The sequence below is a fragment of the Calypte anna genome, chromosome 13 (genome assembly GCF_003957555.1).
Source record: "Calypte anna isolate BGI_N300 chromosome 13, bCalAnn1_v1.p, whole genome shotgun sequence".
NCBI lineage: Eukaryota > Metazoa > Chordata > Aves > Apodiformes > Trochilidae > Calypte > Calypte anna.
This window is the reverse complement of record NC_044259.1, coordinates 7,888,753-7,901,993: the sequence shown is the minus strand read 5'-3', so window position 1 is coordinate 7,901,993 and position 13,241 is coordinate 7,888,753. Positions and strand designations below refer to the sequence as shown.

At 43.7% G+C, this 13,241-nt stretch overlaps 1 protein-coding gene across 1 annotated transcript in view; it reads right to left on the bottom strand.

The window, feature by feature from the left end:
* Positions 1–7,785: 7,785 nt before the first annotated feature.
* UBTD2 (ubiquitin domain containing 2) overlaps positions 7,786–13,241 on the bottom strand; it is a 51,817-nt gene continuing 46,361 nt past the window's right edge. The window contains exon 3 of the mRNA XM_030459254.1: positions 7,786–11,027. Within this exon, the coding sequence (XP_030315114.1) occupies positions 10,630–11,027 (398 nt within the window). The 3' untranslated portion in view covers positions 7,786–10,629. The remainder of the gene's footprint in view (positions 11,028–13,241) is intronic.

Sequence of the window (13,241 nt, the reverse complement as noted above, 5' to 3'; positions counted from 1 at the left end):
TTGTCTGGCTGTTGGCAACTCTCCCTGGCATGGTTTGAACCCAGCCAGCAGCAGCCTCCTGCTCCTGCCTGGCTCCATGGCAGGAAGCACCAGGATTTTGGTATTTCCTGTGGGTGTGACCAGCAGGAGGTCAGCTTTATACTCTGGACACAAGCTCTGGTTGGTATTCCATGTAGTATTTCCAAGCAGGAAATCAGCTCTTATCATCTGTTTCTAAACCTTTCTGCCCTGAAACAGAACCACCTTGAAAAACACTTCATCCAGCAGCACACAGGACCTGCCCTCCAAGTGCTGGACATAGAAGGGGATAATATGATTAATATTAACAAGTCTGAAGCCATGAGGTTTCTTTTCAACATCCACAGAGAAGAACTTCAGAAGATATTAAAAACTTTCATATTTCCAGATATGAGGTAAAATTAAAGAAATTGTAGTCAAAAAATGAGGCCATGAAAATGCCCCTAAATTAAAAATTAATCTCTGGGATTAATTTTGCACTGCAGCCCACAGACGTTTCTCACTCAAGCCTGAGTTTTCCCATTTATTTCAGGAGCAAGTCTTTGGCAGCTGCTAAATTGAAAATCTTTTAACAGTAAGATTGCAACAAGAAAAAATAATGTTTTGGGGGAGGTAGCAGGTATATTCCTCTGTCCGAGAAAACTGTATTGGGAGGAGATTGGCAGGACTGGCAGAAGTGCCTTTATTGAAGCCATTTTCTTCATAGTTTGCTTGTGGCTACTCCTTTTCCCATCTCTCTGCAGTCATTCTCAGAGCTGCTGGTCAGGGAGGGACCTCAGCAGACAACACTCAGACTTGCTCCTGACTCCTAGAAACATTATGAGTGCCCTACCTTGGCTTCTGCCTGTGCCAGAAGCAGTCATGGAGCCAGATATTAGCCCCAGGATAAGCATTCTTTCTTTTACAGATCCTTCATTTTGACTTTCAGTCAGCTCCAGGTTCCAAAAAGAGGCCATAGGGATCTTACCCATCCCTGCTTCACAGCAGGGAGCAGCTCCCTGCCATCAGAAAGGGAATGAAGCCAGGAATATCACCTCCCCTCCAGCTCTGCACTGACATAGTCCTTCAGGAGATGCATGCAGCCACCCCTTGCCAATTTGCTTTTGTCACCAGCTCACTTTTTCCCTTGTCTGGTCACCTATGCCCTTTCACATCTCTCCCTGCTCTGGAGTACTCTTAGATTAATGACCACCTGCAGCTACCCTGGTAGGGAATCAGTCATTAATAGACTGTAGACATCTCTTATCTCTGTCACACCTTCTTATCATCCTCCTGACTTTAGCATCTCAGCAGTTCCAGGCTTAGCAAAACAGCCATTAGCAACTAAGGGATACCCCTTCTGTTCCTCCTCCTTTACTGGTTTATTGTTTTGATTGATAATTCTTCTCCTCTATATTCCCCCACCAGTCTTCTTTTCACTTATTTGTTACAGGCAGCTGTTGCATCTCTCCTGTAAGCCCTGCAGGCCTCGCAGCCTTGTTTCCTGTGTGGTTTAGCAGCACAAAGAGGTATCAAAGCCTCCATCCTGGGGCCTGCGGATATTTCTCTAATGCCCTCAGAGCAGTTTCCTGGAATAAGCTATTTCAGCCCCAAGTTGCACTGATCCTGTCCTTTCATCTCCAGCCTGCCTGATTAAAAGGCAGCTTTAAGCAGGAGCAGCATGGCTGGGCTGCAGCTGGGGAGGCACCCTGCTCCCCAGCCACACCGTAGCCCACCTGGTAGGAATCACTCCAACATCTGCAAGTCATAAAAAAGGCAGAGAACAGGCATGTGCCAGGGAGGCACCCTGTTAGCCTGGAACTTATTTGGGGGGAGCCAGAGGGGATTTCTCCTGAGTCAGTTGGGAAAACAGAGAAAGTTGGAGATGGGAACAAGAGCCTGGACTCAGAGTCTTTCTCTGAAATAACTCTTTTCCATCAGTTCAGGCTGCCTTGCTAAGCTGGGGATCTGTCTCCTCTTCAAAACCAGCAAACGAACTACTGAGAAAGCAAGATTTTTGCAGTCTTCAGTATTGGCAAACAACAACAAAAAGAGCAAGGGGATCGTGAGTAGTGGGACCAGGGAGCTCCTAACACCCTGAACAAGAACCCTTTACCAAGCTGGGGGCCCAGCTTACAACCCCCATAGATGAACATTACTTGTAGAAAGTGAATAAATCAAAGTGCTGCAGTAAACCAAGTGCCTCTTCTGTTTTCTCTATCGGATTCTCTTCTGTCCCCTACGGCACTCACTGGTTAAATGAGCATCCTGCTCCCCAGTGTTGCTCTTGTGCCACATCCAGACATTCTCAAAGCAAGGCTGGTCTGAAATGGGACAGACTGGGCTTACCAGCAAGAAGTCTCTCACACTGGCAGCTTCCCACTCCTAGGCTTTCTGCTTCCCTGAATCCCTTCCTTTGCTAGGGGCTGGGGCAGCTCCCTGCATCCCTGCTGGATCCATCCCTGGATCCTCCTCCTGAGGAACAGTCTAAAGAGAGGAAACGCTGTTTGCTTTAACAAAACCACCTAATTAAGCCCATGTGGAGAGAAAGCAAGAGAGGCAGTTTAGTTTCTCCTGCTCAACACTGTTTACCCTTTGGGCACAGCAATCCAGTGAATTTATTTTCCTTTCTCTCACCTTACACACAGGGCATTGGACCACTGAGCCTCCTCCAAGCTCACTGCTATTAGAGAGCTTCCTTAACAAAGCAGCAGGGCTACAGCATAAGGGACTCATTAGAATAGCAAATTCCTGTCTCCAAGCACTGCCACTGACCTCCCATGGAGTGAAGTTTCAGCAGGGCAGCATCCACCTCTCAGCCCTTTGCAACTGCTCCCAGTCCAAAGAAAATAAACTGAGCAACTGAAGTCCCAGCTTTCCAGGGATACTCAGAGAAAACACCACGATTGGCAGAGCTGGGTGCCTTTCCCATAAGTTACCTTGTTGTTTTCAGTCTCCCTTCAGTGGGAGCAGCCATTCCCAGTTCTCAGCCAGAACCCCCATGCGGGCAGGAGCACATTATGCAAGCTTATATAGGGAGCTGCAGCTCAAGGAAAGACAAATATAGGCATCACACAAACATTAATTACATTCTGTGTTAATTGGGAACAGAAACAAGGGAGTGCTTGAGACACACCTCTATAAACCATGAGAATTCTTCTCCCCTAGGTTTGTATGTCATGGGGTGGGAAGCAGCACCCAATTTCACTGCTTGCAGGAGCAGTGGAGAAAACCCCAGCTCTTGTGGACTTTTCATAGGGATGCTCTGTGGCTGGGGGGTTCTGCTAGGTCACCAGTCAGCCCATTTCATACCCCAAAATGTGCTACATAAGACAGCTTAGTGTGGAGTGGGTATCTGACAGCTTGACGTGAGAACAAACACCCTGCGGTCACCTGGAAGAGGGATAAAGAAAGGTCACAGATTTTTATAATCCTGGTGTTTGAAGACAGGAGCTCTGAGAACTTCTCCGGGAGGTTGAAACAGGTTTGTCCCTTTCTTTAGAACATATGGCTACAAACAAACCTTTCACACCTGTTGACATATATATAGATATATACACACACACACACACATACAAAAGCGAATACATGTAAGAGATTATATAAATTCAAACATAAAAAAGGGATATATATGTAGAGGGAAGAGTGAAAAAGTTTCAGGAAAATAATGCCCTTTTTTTTCTTAACTCAAAAATTCTACCATGAAACTATCATAGGATTAAAAAAATTAACTGAGCTGTTTAGTTGTGGTAACATTAGACCAAAGTGGCCTAAAAAATTATCCCTACTCCTCTGATACATTAGGTAGTTAATCAAGACTATAAAAGTGGTGACCTGAATTAAGACAACATGTCAGTTAATGTAATTATAGGAAAATTACACAGATCCATTATTTTGCACAGCTCATGGAGGAGCCAGCAGCACTCTGCAGACAGTGGGAGCTGGACACAGGGGAGGTTCCTGCTGGATGTCTGAGCCCATCTCCAGGCTCTGCATTTTTCATTTGCAAGATTAAATGTTGTCACACACCAAAATTATTACTAAAACATGTCTCTAGGGTATCAGACAAGTAATGAAAAAGTCGTAGAACTCCAACTCAGAACTAGAAGTCCTACTGAAGCGATTTAAAAGAAAAAGCAACAGTGATTTTATTTCTTAAGACATGACATTCCCATGATTACTTTTATTTTTTTAAAAGCAGAGGCAAGAAAGTCTCTTTTGTTGGTTTGTTGCTTTGGTTTTTTTTTTCTATTTTTTTAATACAGGAAATTCAGTACAGCACTTTTCATAGAAGCTCCTTATGGTTTGCTCTCAATGGTAAAAGACCCTCCTTAGGTTAAAAAAAAAAAAAAAAGAAAAATCACATAATTTAACAGTCTAAAGGCAACCTAGTTGTGCTTTGCAGTTGTTTAAAAATCTGTGCCCACACCACTGTGATGTGTCAACCAAGAAACAGAGGTATAACATAAAAATACATAATGCATTTAAATGTTACCTGGTGTTCACAGCTTCTTCATATTGGCCTAGAATTCTTCATTGACTGAAGGAGCCAGGGTGGGAAAAACCATTAAGCAGCATGTTTTACCAAACTGGTAGATTTGATTCTAAAAGATTTTGGAAAAGTTACAGGGGAAAAAGGTCACATCACTGGAATCCCCTTGTCCTTGTTCCACTGTGTGTTGGAGCTGTGTATTTTTTTGTCAGTACCAAATCTAGCACCATACCCCACATTCCACGAATGTTTGTTAGATGGTACACACAAACAAACTGCATACAAGAAGTTTTACCATAAAAATGAAGATATTTATTCAAGAAGTACAAATTTGATGGTACCAGCCATCTTTGAAAGCCATTACCATGAGGCAGAGAGGACACAAACCAAAGTCTCTTGCTCAGAGCATATGAAAGCAAGTGTCTTACAAATTGCCAGCTAACACAGTCATTTCAATCATTGCTCAAAAGCCACCACCACTTTTTAAACATTCCCTGGACTTGAGAGGCACAAATAGTGTTTTTAATACAAGACCAGTTAGTTACTTTAACAAAGTCATCAGCTAAAATTTATATTGGTTGAAATTTCCTTAAATTGCCTCCAGCCTTTGACTGGATTCAAATTTCCTAAAGTAAAAAGGGACTTGGGAATGAGCAGGTGCAGAATTTCTGGAGCTCAAGATGAACTAAAAGTTTTAAGGCAGGAGTCAGGATTTTAAGTTCTCTATTTGCCCCATGGCTCTGATCGAATGCTCTTCATCTGTGATATCTACAAATACAGAGTTCTACTGGAGAAATACTCAACCAGAGGTCCTGCTCGGAGGGCAGGAACCTACTTTTTCACAGAGAGTCCAGTGGACACATTTATTTAAAGTCTCAAAGTCCATGGTAAGCAGCCTGCTGGTTAAAACCTCATCTTCCAACTGTTTTGACTTTTTGTAGGCTCAGTGGCACCCACCTCCCTTGGAAGGAGAGCTATAGCTCCATCTCCTATAAACAAGAGCAACACACACGTGGCTACAGAGTATCTAAGGGGATGAATTATGGAGAGGAAAGCCATTTGCAGAACAAAGCAATCAAAAAACACTTTATGAAAAGGAAAGTCTTAAAGCAGGCAGACTTGTATATACAGCCATTAACCAACAGAAGCACTTGTAGCTGCAGATGTAACAGCAGGACATCCATCTTCTTTGGGAGAAGACTGAAGCACACTTGCTGGAAAGTAACTCAAAGGCTTCCTAGACCAGTTAACTTGTAAAGCAGACCACCAACATCTAGGGGATTTTAAGGAGATTTTTTTTTTCTTTCCCCAAGAAAGTTGCAAAGCATCTAAAACTCATCCCTTCACCCAAAGCAAGTTTTCAAAAACACCTTTCTCAAATCGTTCTGCATCCTACTGCATGAGAGCACAAGCTGTCCAAGAGCTGCCAGCCACCATCCAGGAGGGAGGCAGAATTACAGGGGAAGTGGTGAAGGGCAAAGAAAAAAAAAAATTTCTAACAGAGACTACTTTCATTTCAACCTAAGTGTTTGAGCAGCGTAGTGAAAAAGCCAACAATTTTTTAATTTTTTTTTTTTTTTAAATGTAAACATTCTCTGCATAAGGTGCAGGGTCTTGGATGTATTTACAGTGACATAGAAAAAAAGTTTGTAAAATACAGCTCAAGAGCAAGAAACGTAGCTACCATTTACACTTCTGAACATAGAAATGAGAAATGTACAGCATTCAGTTCATCAATACTTACACTTAAGATGCTTTCAAAACTCTGGGATTAGAGGCATTCCACCAATGTAACCAACCCAGGTTATTTTTTTTTTTTTTAGTTTTTTTAAAGGGGTTTACATTATTTACTAACAATGGATATATATGCAGAAGTATGTCATACTTGAACAATATTCTATTAATCAGCCATCTTCTTTATCAAAGGTTATGCACATTGCCATGTGCTGCCTTGTGGCTTCAGTGAGCCCCTTTCCTCTCTTCCCTAGAGAAATGTGGAACTTCATGTGAAAGGCAAAGAGGAGCTGGCATTTTGTTTGGTTGCTTCTGGGGTGAAGGCTTTTTGTTGTTACTACTACTTTTAGCACTTGGGGTCTACTAAAAAAAAATCCCAACTTAACACACTGCTGACTCTCCTCATTTAGCTTTCCAAAGTTATTTCCCAGATCCAGAGAAGCAAAAGCTTTCACAAAACCAAAAAAAGCTCTCACAGTGCAGCTGTTGCACACTGTTTTCTGCAGAGGACACCAACAAGCTGTGATGCATGAAGAGCCAAGGTAGTCAAAGAAACTTGGGGAGCTGGATGCTCAGGAGCTGCTGATGCTTGGTTGTGGCAGACAACCCTGACAACCCTCTGTAGCACACAGAACAATGTACCTACAGCATCTGTGGTTTTTCTGGAGCTCCCTCACCCCAGCAGACCACGGGTGTTCAGAGAGAAACACCTCTCTGCCTTTCAAGCTATCCAGGAGGTGTGGGCTTTCACCAGGTTATTGCTGCTGGGTCAGGCAGAGGCAACAATGAGTTTACAAATCTGAATCATGTCAAACACATCTGCCACTACCATAGTCAAAACTGCTACCTTCTGGTCTAGCCAGAGCTAATCAGGAATGACCCAGAAGGCTGAGGGCTCTAAGGAATAGAAAATATCCTATTACTCCTCAGTTGTCTGCACTTGGCATTGGAGGTTGTGGCTGCACGTGTTACAAAACCCCCTGCGTGACATCGATTGCAACCCAGACCTCACGGAGAGCTGGGCAGCACACCAAGCAGTAGGCAGCACAGCAAGCAGCAGGCAGCACACCAAGCAGCAGGCAGCACACCAAGCAGGATGCCAAACCCCATCCCAGGCCAGGCTGCCAGCAGTGTGCAGCTCTGCAGACATCCACGCTGCAATACGAAGCCACCCACGTGCTGCTGGTACTCATCCTCCCCATCAGCAGTCACTGGGGTTGGCCCTGCAGACCTGCACTGGTCCTGCCAGCTAACCAGCAGGTTAACTACTGTTAGTCTCAGTTCAGCTATGCCTGCTCTGGGGTTTAAAGAAGCCTTCCCTCTCTCCTCCAGGCACATGGGGAGCCCAGCACAAGTCCTGGGGGAGCCCCAGCTGGGCTTCCTGCACTGGTGTTTGCACCAAAGGCCATCTCATAGGACACAAGAAAGGCATTTCAGAGACAGAAATGACTGTTCTCTCAATCTTAGCCTCTAGTTATATACAGGTTATATGCTAGTCAACATGCTGTACGCCTTCATTAATGATATTTTCAAATATACATACTTTGTTTTGTTTGGGGTTTTTGTTTTTTTTTTTTTTAAACTGACAATTCTTTGCTAATACAAATAACATGAAATTTGTTTCCAGCAGGGCATGTGCTTAGCACATTGGCCATTTTATACAGAAGAGGTTTGAAAAGTCTTCACTTTCACATTAGAAAAGAACTTCACCACCATTTTTTTTTCTTCTTCAATTTTAGATATATGCTTAAGGGACAGAAGGGGGTGAGGCTGTTAGAGAATAAGGGTGTTTTCATGAACCAATTCTTTGTTCTACTCAAAGCCCACTCATGACACAGCCTTCAGACCATCACCTTGTTCCCTGCCACAAAAGCTATTTATACAAACCATGGTCATCTATTACAGCATTATAAAACTGAACCTTTCCCAAGTAAGAGGAGGGAAAGGCTAAGAAGGAGCTCTCCCAGCTTGTATATGCTGTAATCTCAAAACCAGTACATTCTGACAATTGCCTAAAAACGGAAAAAGAAAAAAAAAAAGTACATCCTATGAAAAGAAGTAATGTTTTAATGTTCACAGTTACAGAACTGTCACCTTGGTTTGCTCCTCCTTAATCTATCTCAACTTCCACCCTTCCACAAAGGACTGAAGGGAAATGACCTCGTGAAGACCCTTTATACAGAGATGTAAGTTATGCCTTATGAGGCAAGTAGTGTTTTCCTGGCATTAAGCCATCCTTTGCCCAGCAAAATTCTAAGGAATTTTTGAGTTTTTTATGTAACAAATATTTTTTCCCCTCTGGAATGCAAAAGAACTGGCTGCAAAACCCCCAATAATACTTGTCCTAAGGAAAAAAACCTCCACAATAGAAAACTTGTTATACATTAGTATTTATCAACTTTGATTTCACCTTTAAAAAGAAAAAAAGAAAACCAAGTCACTTTGGTGTTAATGAGAACAGGGAACTAATTTTCCTTCACACAGCTCTACCACTGCACTTCAGTCATCTTGTATCAAATAGAGACTAAAGGAGCTGTCAGAAAACCACAGGCTAAATACAATACAAGGACCAAAAAAGAAAGCTGTATTTATTTGGGGCAGGGTTGGAAATGAATATAAAATGTGGATCTCTTTTCCAACCATCAATGTAAATTCTGCACCTGCTTTCACCTGCTGGGACAGACAAATGATGTTGTACAATTGACCTCTGCTCATTCTGGCTCTGTGCTGATGCTCATGGAGCAAGAATTCCCTTTGAGTTCAAGAAACAGAGTGCTATGGAATTAATGAAGGAGCCAAAGTAACAAGCTTAAAATTGTCAACGTAACCCACCAGTTTCACTAGCAGATGAGAAAGCACTGGGCACAACTGTAGCTTTAGAATCTTGATGCTGAGAGGGAAGACGGAAACCAGTAAAAAGATGCTATTCACACCTGAACAGCACATTCAGCTTTGGAAGAAGTGAAGTCACTTCAATGATGGCTGAAAAAACAACCAAACTAGAAGAAATCTTCAAAAGGAACAGGGCATTTGATCTCAGCCAAAGACATTACCAGACAAGGGTGCAGAGCAGTGAAAGGAGCACAGGCAGCATCTCGAACTGAGGGTAAAAGCTGGTAGATTTCTCCCTCCTCAATATGTTCTGATTCAGATTTTTGAGACTACAAAAGGATTTGTCATTTGCCAAAAAGGGCTCTTCTTACATTCTGAAGGGAAAGCACTGGCTGTGAAACACCACCATCATGCTCTGGGCTGGGAGTGAGTGAGTCTGGGCTCTGTGGGTGAGTGTTGGAGAGGAGACCTTCAGTTGTCCTGCCTGGAATCAACAGAAGACTCACCACTGCTTCAAATGCTACTCAGATGAAAAAAGCTGAAAACCACATCCTGTTTTGCCTCTTTACCACCCTCCATGCTTTGTGCCCTCTAGGACCCGAGCAGGGGAAGTTGCAACCCATCGCATGGGGGTGCAGCTGCAGTTTAACCTGCACCTGCCACACCAGTGCCATTTGACACACACAGCTCAGCACCTCACTCCTCTCAGCAAGCCTGCTCAAAGCTTGGTTTAATGATCTGAGTGATACACAGTAAGCTGGCAGGCACAAACTCAGGTGCCAGCCAGGCAGTAAACTTCAGGCTAAGTCAGTCTTGTAGCAAGTAGGTTTACAGTACAGTACATGAGAGTATATCTTGACTAAAGTTATTGCCTATGGCTCCAGTGGGCCACATTCCCAGCCTGGGAGCCAGCAATGGCACAGGACTGCGTTGCCATCTTGGAATGTACAAATGCTTGGTCTGAGCATCACCAGGAGCTGCCTGTGCAGGATGCAGACCGAGCCCCCAGCCCAGCTCTGCTTCCCGGGGCTGGCTGTGCCTCGGTGGTGCCTGGATTAAGCACATGAGTTACATCAACCCAGAAAGGATCCCCGTGAACACACAGGAAGGGACCAACCCAAAGCAGCTGCAATTCCTGCACGAACTGGATGTGGTGCTGATATGAAATTATTTATAAATTGATTGATTTTTAAAAATTCTTTTAAATAAAAGCACTCTCTGGTGCTCTGGCTCCACGGATCAGGACACCACCTGCAGCTGTAGGAATCATTACATTTTTGTATTAAGTGAACAACAATCTCTTCCCTCCCTCATTGTACCTCCTCCCTTTTCCCTTCCCACTTCTTCTTTTGCCCTTGCCCTGTGCTGTTTGCTGTCGTGTTAAATACGAGATCAGGCAACCCCGAAGGCCAGTTTACATTTTCATGTTTTGTTTTTGCAGATCTCCATCACAGATGGAATTTTTGCTGGTCACTTCTCGGAACCAATCCAGGACAAACCAAAAGAAGAGAGGGCAGTGAAAACAAATCCCACGGCAGAGACGGAGGAAAGAAGAATCACCAAACAAGCAGAAATCAGTTTTCTACTGGGGTGGGATTTGCTAAGGGCTGGCTCACGATAACTTGCACCACGTAGTCCTTTGGGATTTTCAGCTCTTCCAGTTTCATTTTGTCTGCCAGTGGCCTGCCCGAGAAGAACCAGCGCTGGCTGCCCGGCTCCACTCCCTCCACGGCGTGCAGCCGCCTCTTCATGTGGTACACAGTGTCCATGCTGCGCACCAGCAGTTTGAGGTCTTTGCCTGTGGAGAGGCGCAAACGAAGCTGGCACTCGTGCCCTGAATTGGGTGGGGGATCAGGGATATCCAGAGTCTCCAGGTCACCCTTCTCCTCTATCATGTTGATAGGTGGGGCGAGGCAGTAGACAGGAAGCTGGTACCGGTTGCCCAGTTCATCGTAACACTCTGTAAGAGCACCTTGAGGAGATAAGAGGGAAAAAAGTTGGGTATGAATGCATTTCATATTTACTGATTCACAGGATCAGATGGGTTGGAAAGGATCCCTGAGATCATCAAGTCCAACCCTCGATCCACTACCACCATGGTTACCAGGCCATGGCACTGAGTGCCACATCCAGTCTCTTCTTAAAAACCTCCAGGGATGGAGAATCCACCACCTCCCTGGGCAGCCCATTCCAATGCCTGGTCACCCTCTCTGTAAACAATTTCTTCCTAATATCCAACCTAAACCTCCCCTGGCACAACTTAAGCCCATGCCCTCTTGTTTTACTGAGAGCTGCCTGGGAGCAGAGCCCGACCCCCCCTGACTCCAGCCTCCTTTCAGGGAGTTGTAGAGAGTGATGAGGTCTCCCCTGAGCCTCCTCTTCTCCAGACTGAACACCCCCAGCTCCCTCATAGGACTTGTGTTTTAATACCAAAGTGGTCATGCTCAGAAACACTGCTAAACCATCCGAGTAATGAAGTCTGAATTCAGGCTTTAAAGGAGTGATACAAAAAAAAAAAAAAAAAAAAAAAAAAAAAATTGCAAATAAAAATTGCTCCACCAAGTTTTCATGTGGAAACTTGGGGTTGAGTTAAAAGCACCCCCTAAAAGCCAAACACAGTTCCCACCAGATAAGCCAGGATAAACTTCAAAAACAGCAGGAAGGAAGAAAAGAGGGAGGATGATGTTCTGCCCATCTGTCATTTAAAAGAGGAACATTTCACCAGCAGCACAGCCTGAGTTTCAGGGCATGGATGCACCTAGAATATACTGCTTGGATGAATTACATGATCCTAACCTCAAGCTCTGAAAAGGCAAACGGGCAAAGACTGAAGGCAAAAGACCACTGTGAAAGAAAAGTTTTGTAACTTCTCAAACATTCAAAAATTGCTGGAATGTGCTCATACAGGACTCATGGTTTAGTGATCACTGCCAGAACAAACAAACACGACCACCCAAGTTGGACAACTCTGTGGCTCTATATAGAGCATGGTGTCACCAGTAGAGCAATGACACCCAGCACAGATTTTACATTTGCACATCATCTGTGCAAAATATAGATATATATTGTATGTATATTTGTGTGTGTGTGTATATATATATGTATATATGTAATATATAATATACCATACACAAAGCCCTGAAGTTTCAGAAGAAATTTCTATTCCCCCTGACTCCGAGAGGGTCTTCAGGAAATCAGAGTGTTCATGTGCAGGACAACAGGCAGCAGTATGCTGCCTAGCACACAGCATTCCTTTTTACCAAAATGGTCCAAAAGACACAGAACAACAAGAATTGTAGCACTTACTGAACTAAAAAATGCAACCTGAAGTTTTCCACAGTAGAAGACACACTCTGTAAAGGTATTTCAAGAACTATCCTGGAAAAACAGCAGCTTGGTTTTCATATGTTGCATTAAAGTAAGAAAAGGCTGAAAGCAGAGCCCTGCTGCATGCAGCACGTTACCTCTTCCAGGGACACAGGAAACCAAGTGGATGAAGCTGCATCCTAAATCACACCAAAAATCCCTTCTCACTGTGGTTTAGAGAAGAGATATTCACACTCCAACCAAATGCTTCTCCCAGAGTTGGATTTACCTGCTATAAGAAATTTCCACACTTCTGCCCCTAGAGGGGGCACATTCACTTGCAAGATTACCCATCCTTTTGTAGTTGAAAATGTTTGAAGAGCATCCAAGTCCTTGAGCTACAGAATATTTAGAAAAACTCTTTGACTCGACAGTTCTGCACATAACATCCAACTGCTCCTTGTTAGAAACTAGGGGTGTTTTTTTTAATTGGAGGTTTTTTCATGCAGACAGAAAGTTGCCTTAAACTTGGCTGTTTGATCAGCAATACTACTACAATACACAATTCTAACTCAAGAATATACTTGGTCACACAGCCCACTGTGGCCACAAACCTTGTGCTGGAAATCTTCTTCCTTTTAGGCAGAAGTCCCCCCTTTTTAATGGAAAATTTGTTTCTGGAGATGTTTGGATAAAATATCAATATTTTAGGTGCAGCTGCTTTTGGAGGGTTATCTGTACAGGCAGCACCAAGGCTGCTATGCCTTAAGATTTATTGAAAACAACAAAAGGAATCCAGAAAAAAAATACACTTAGTGCTCCTTACAATCATTTATTAATCTCAGAGCAAACCAGCTTATATCAAAACTGTATTGGATCC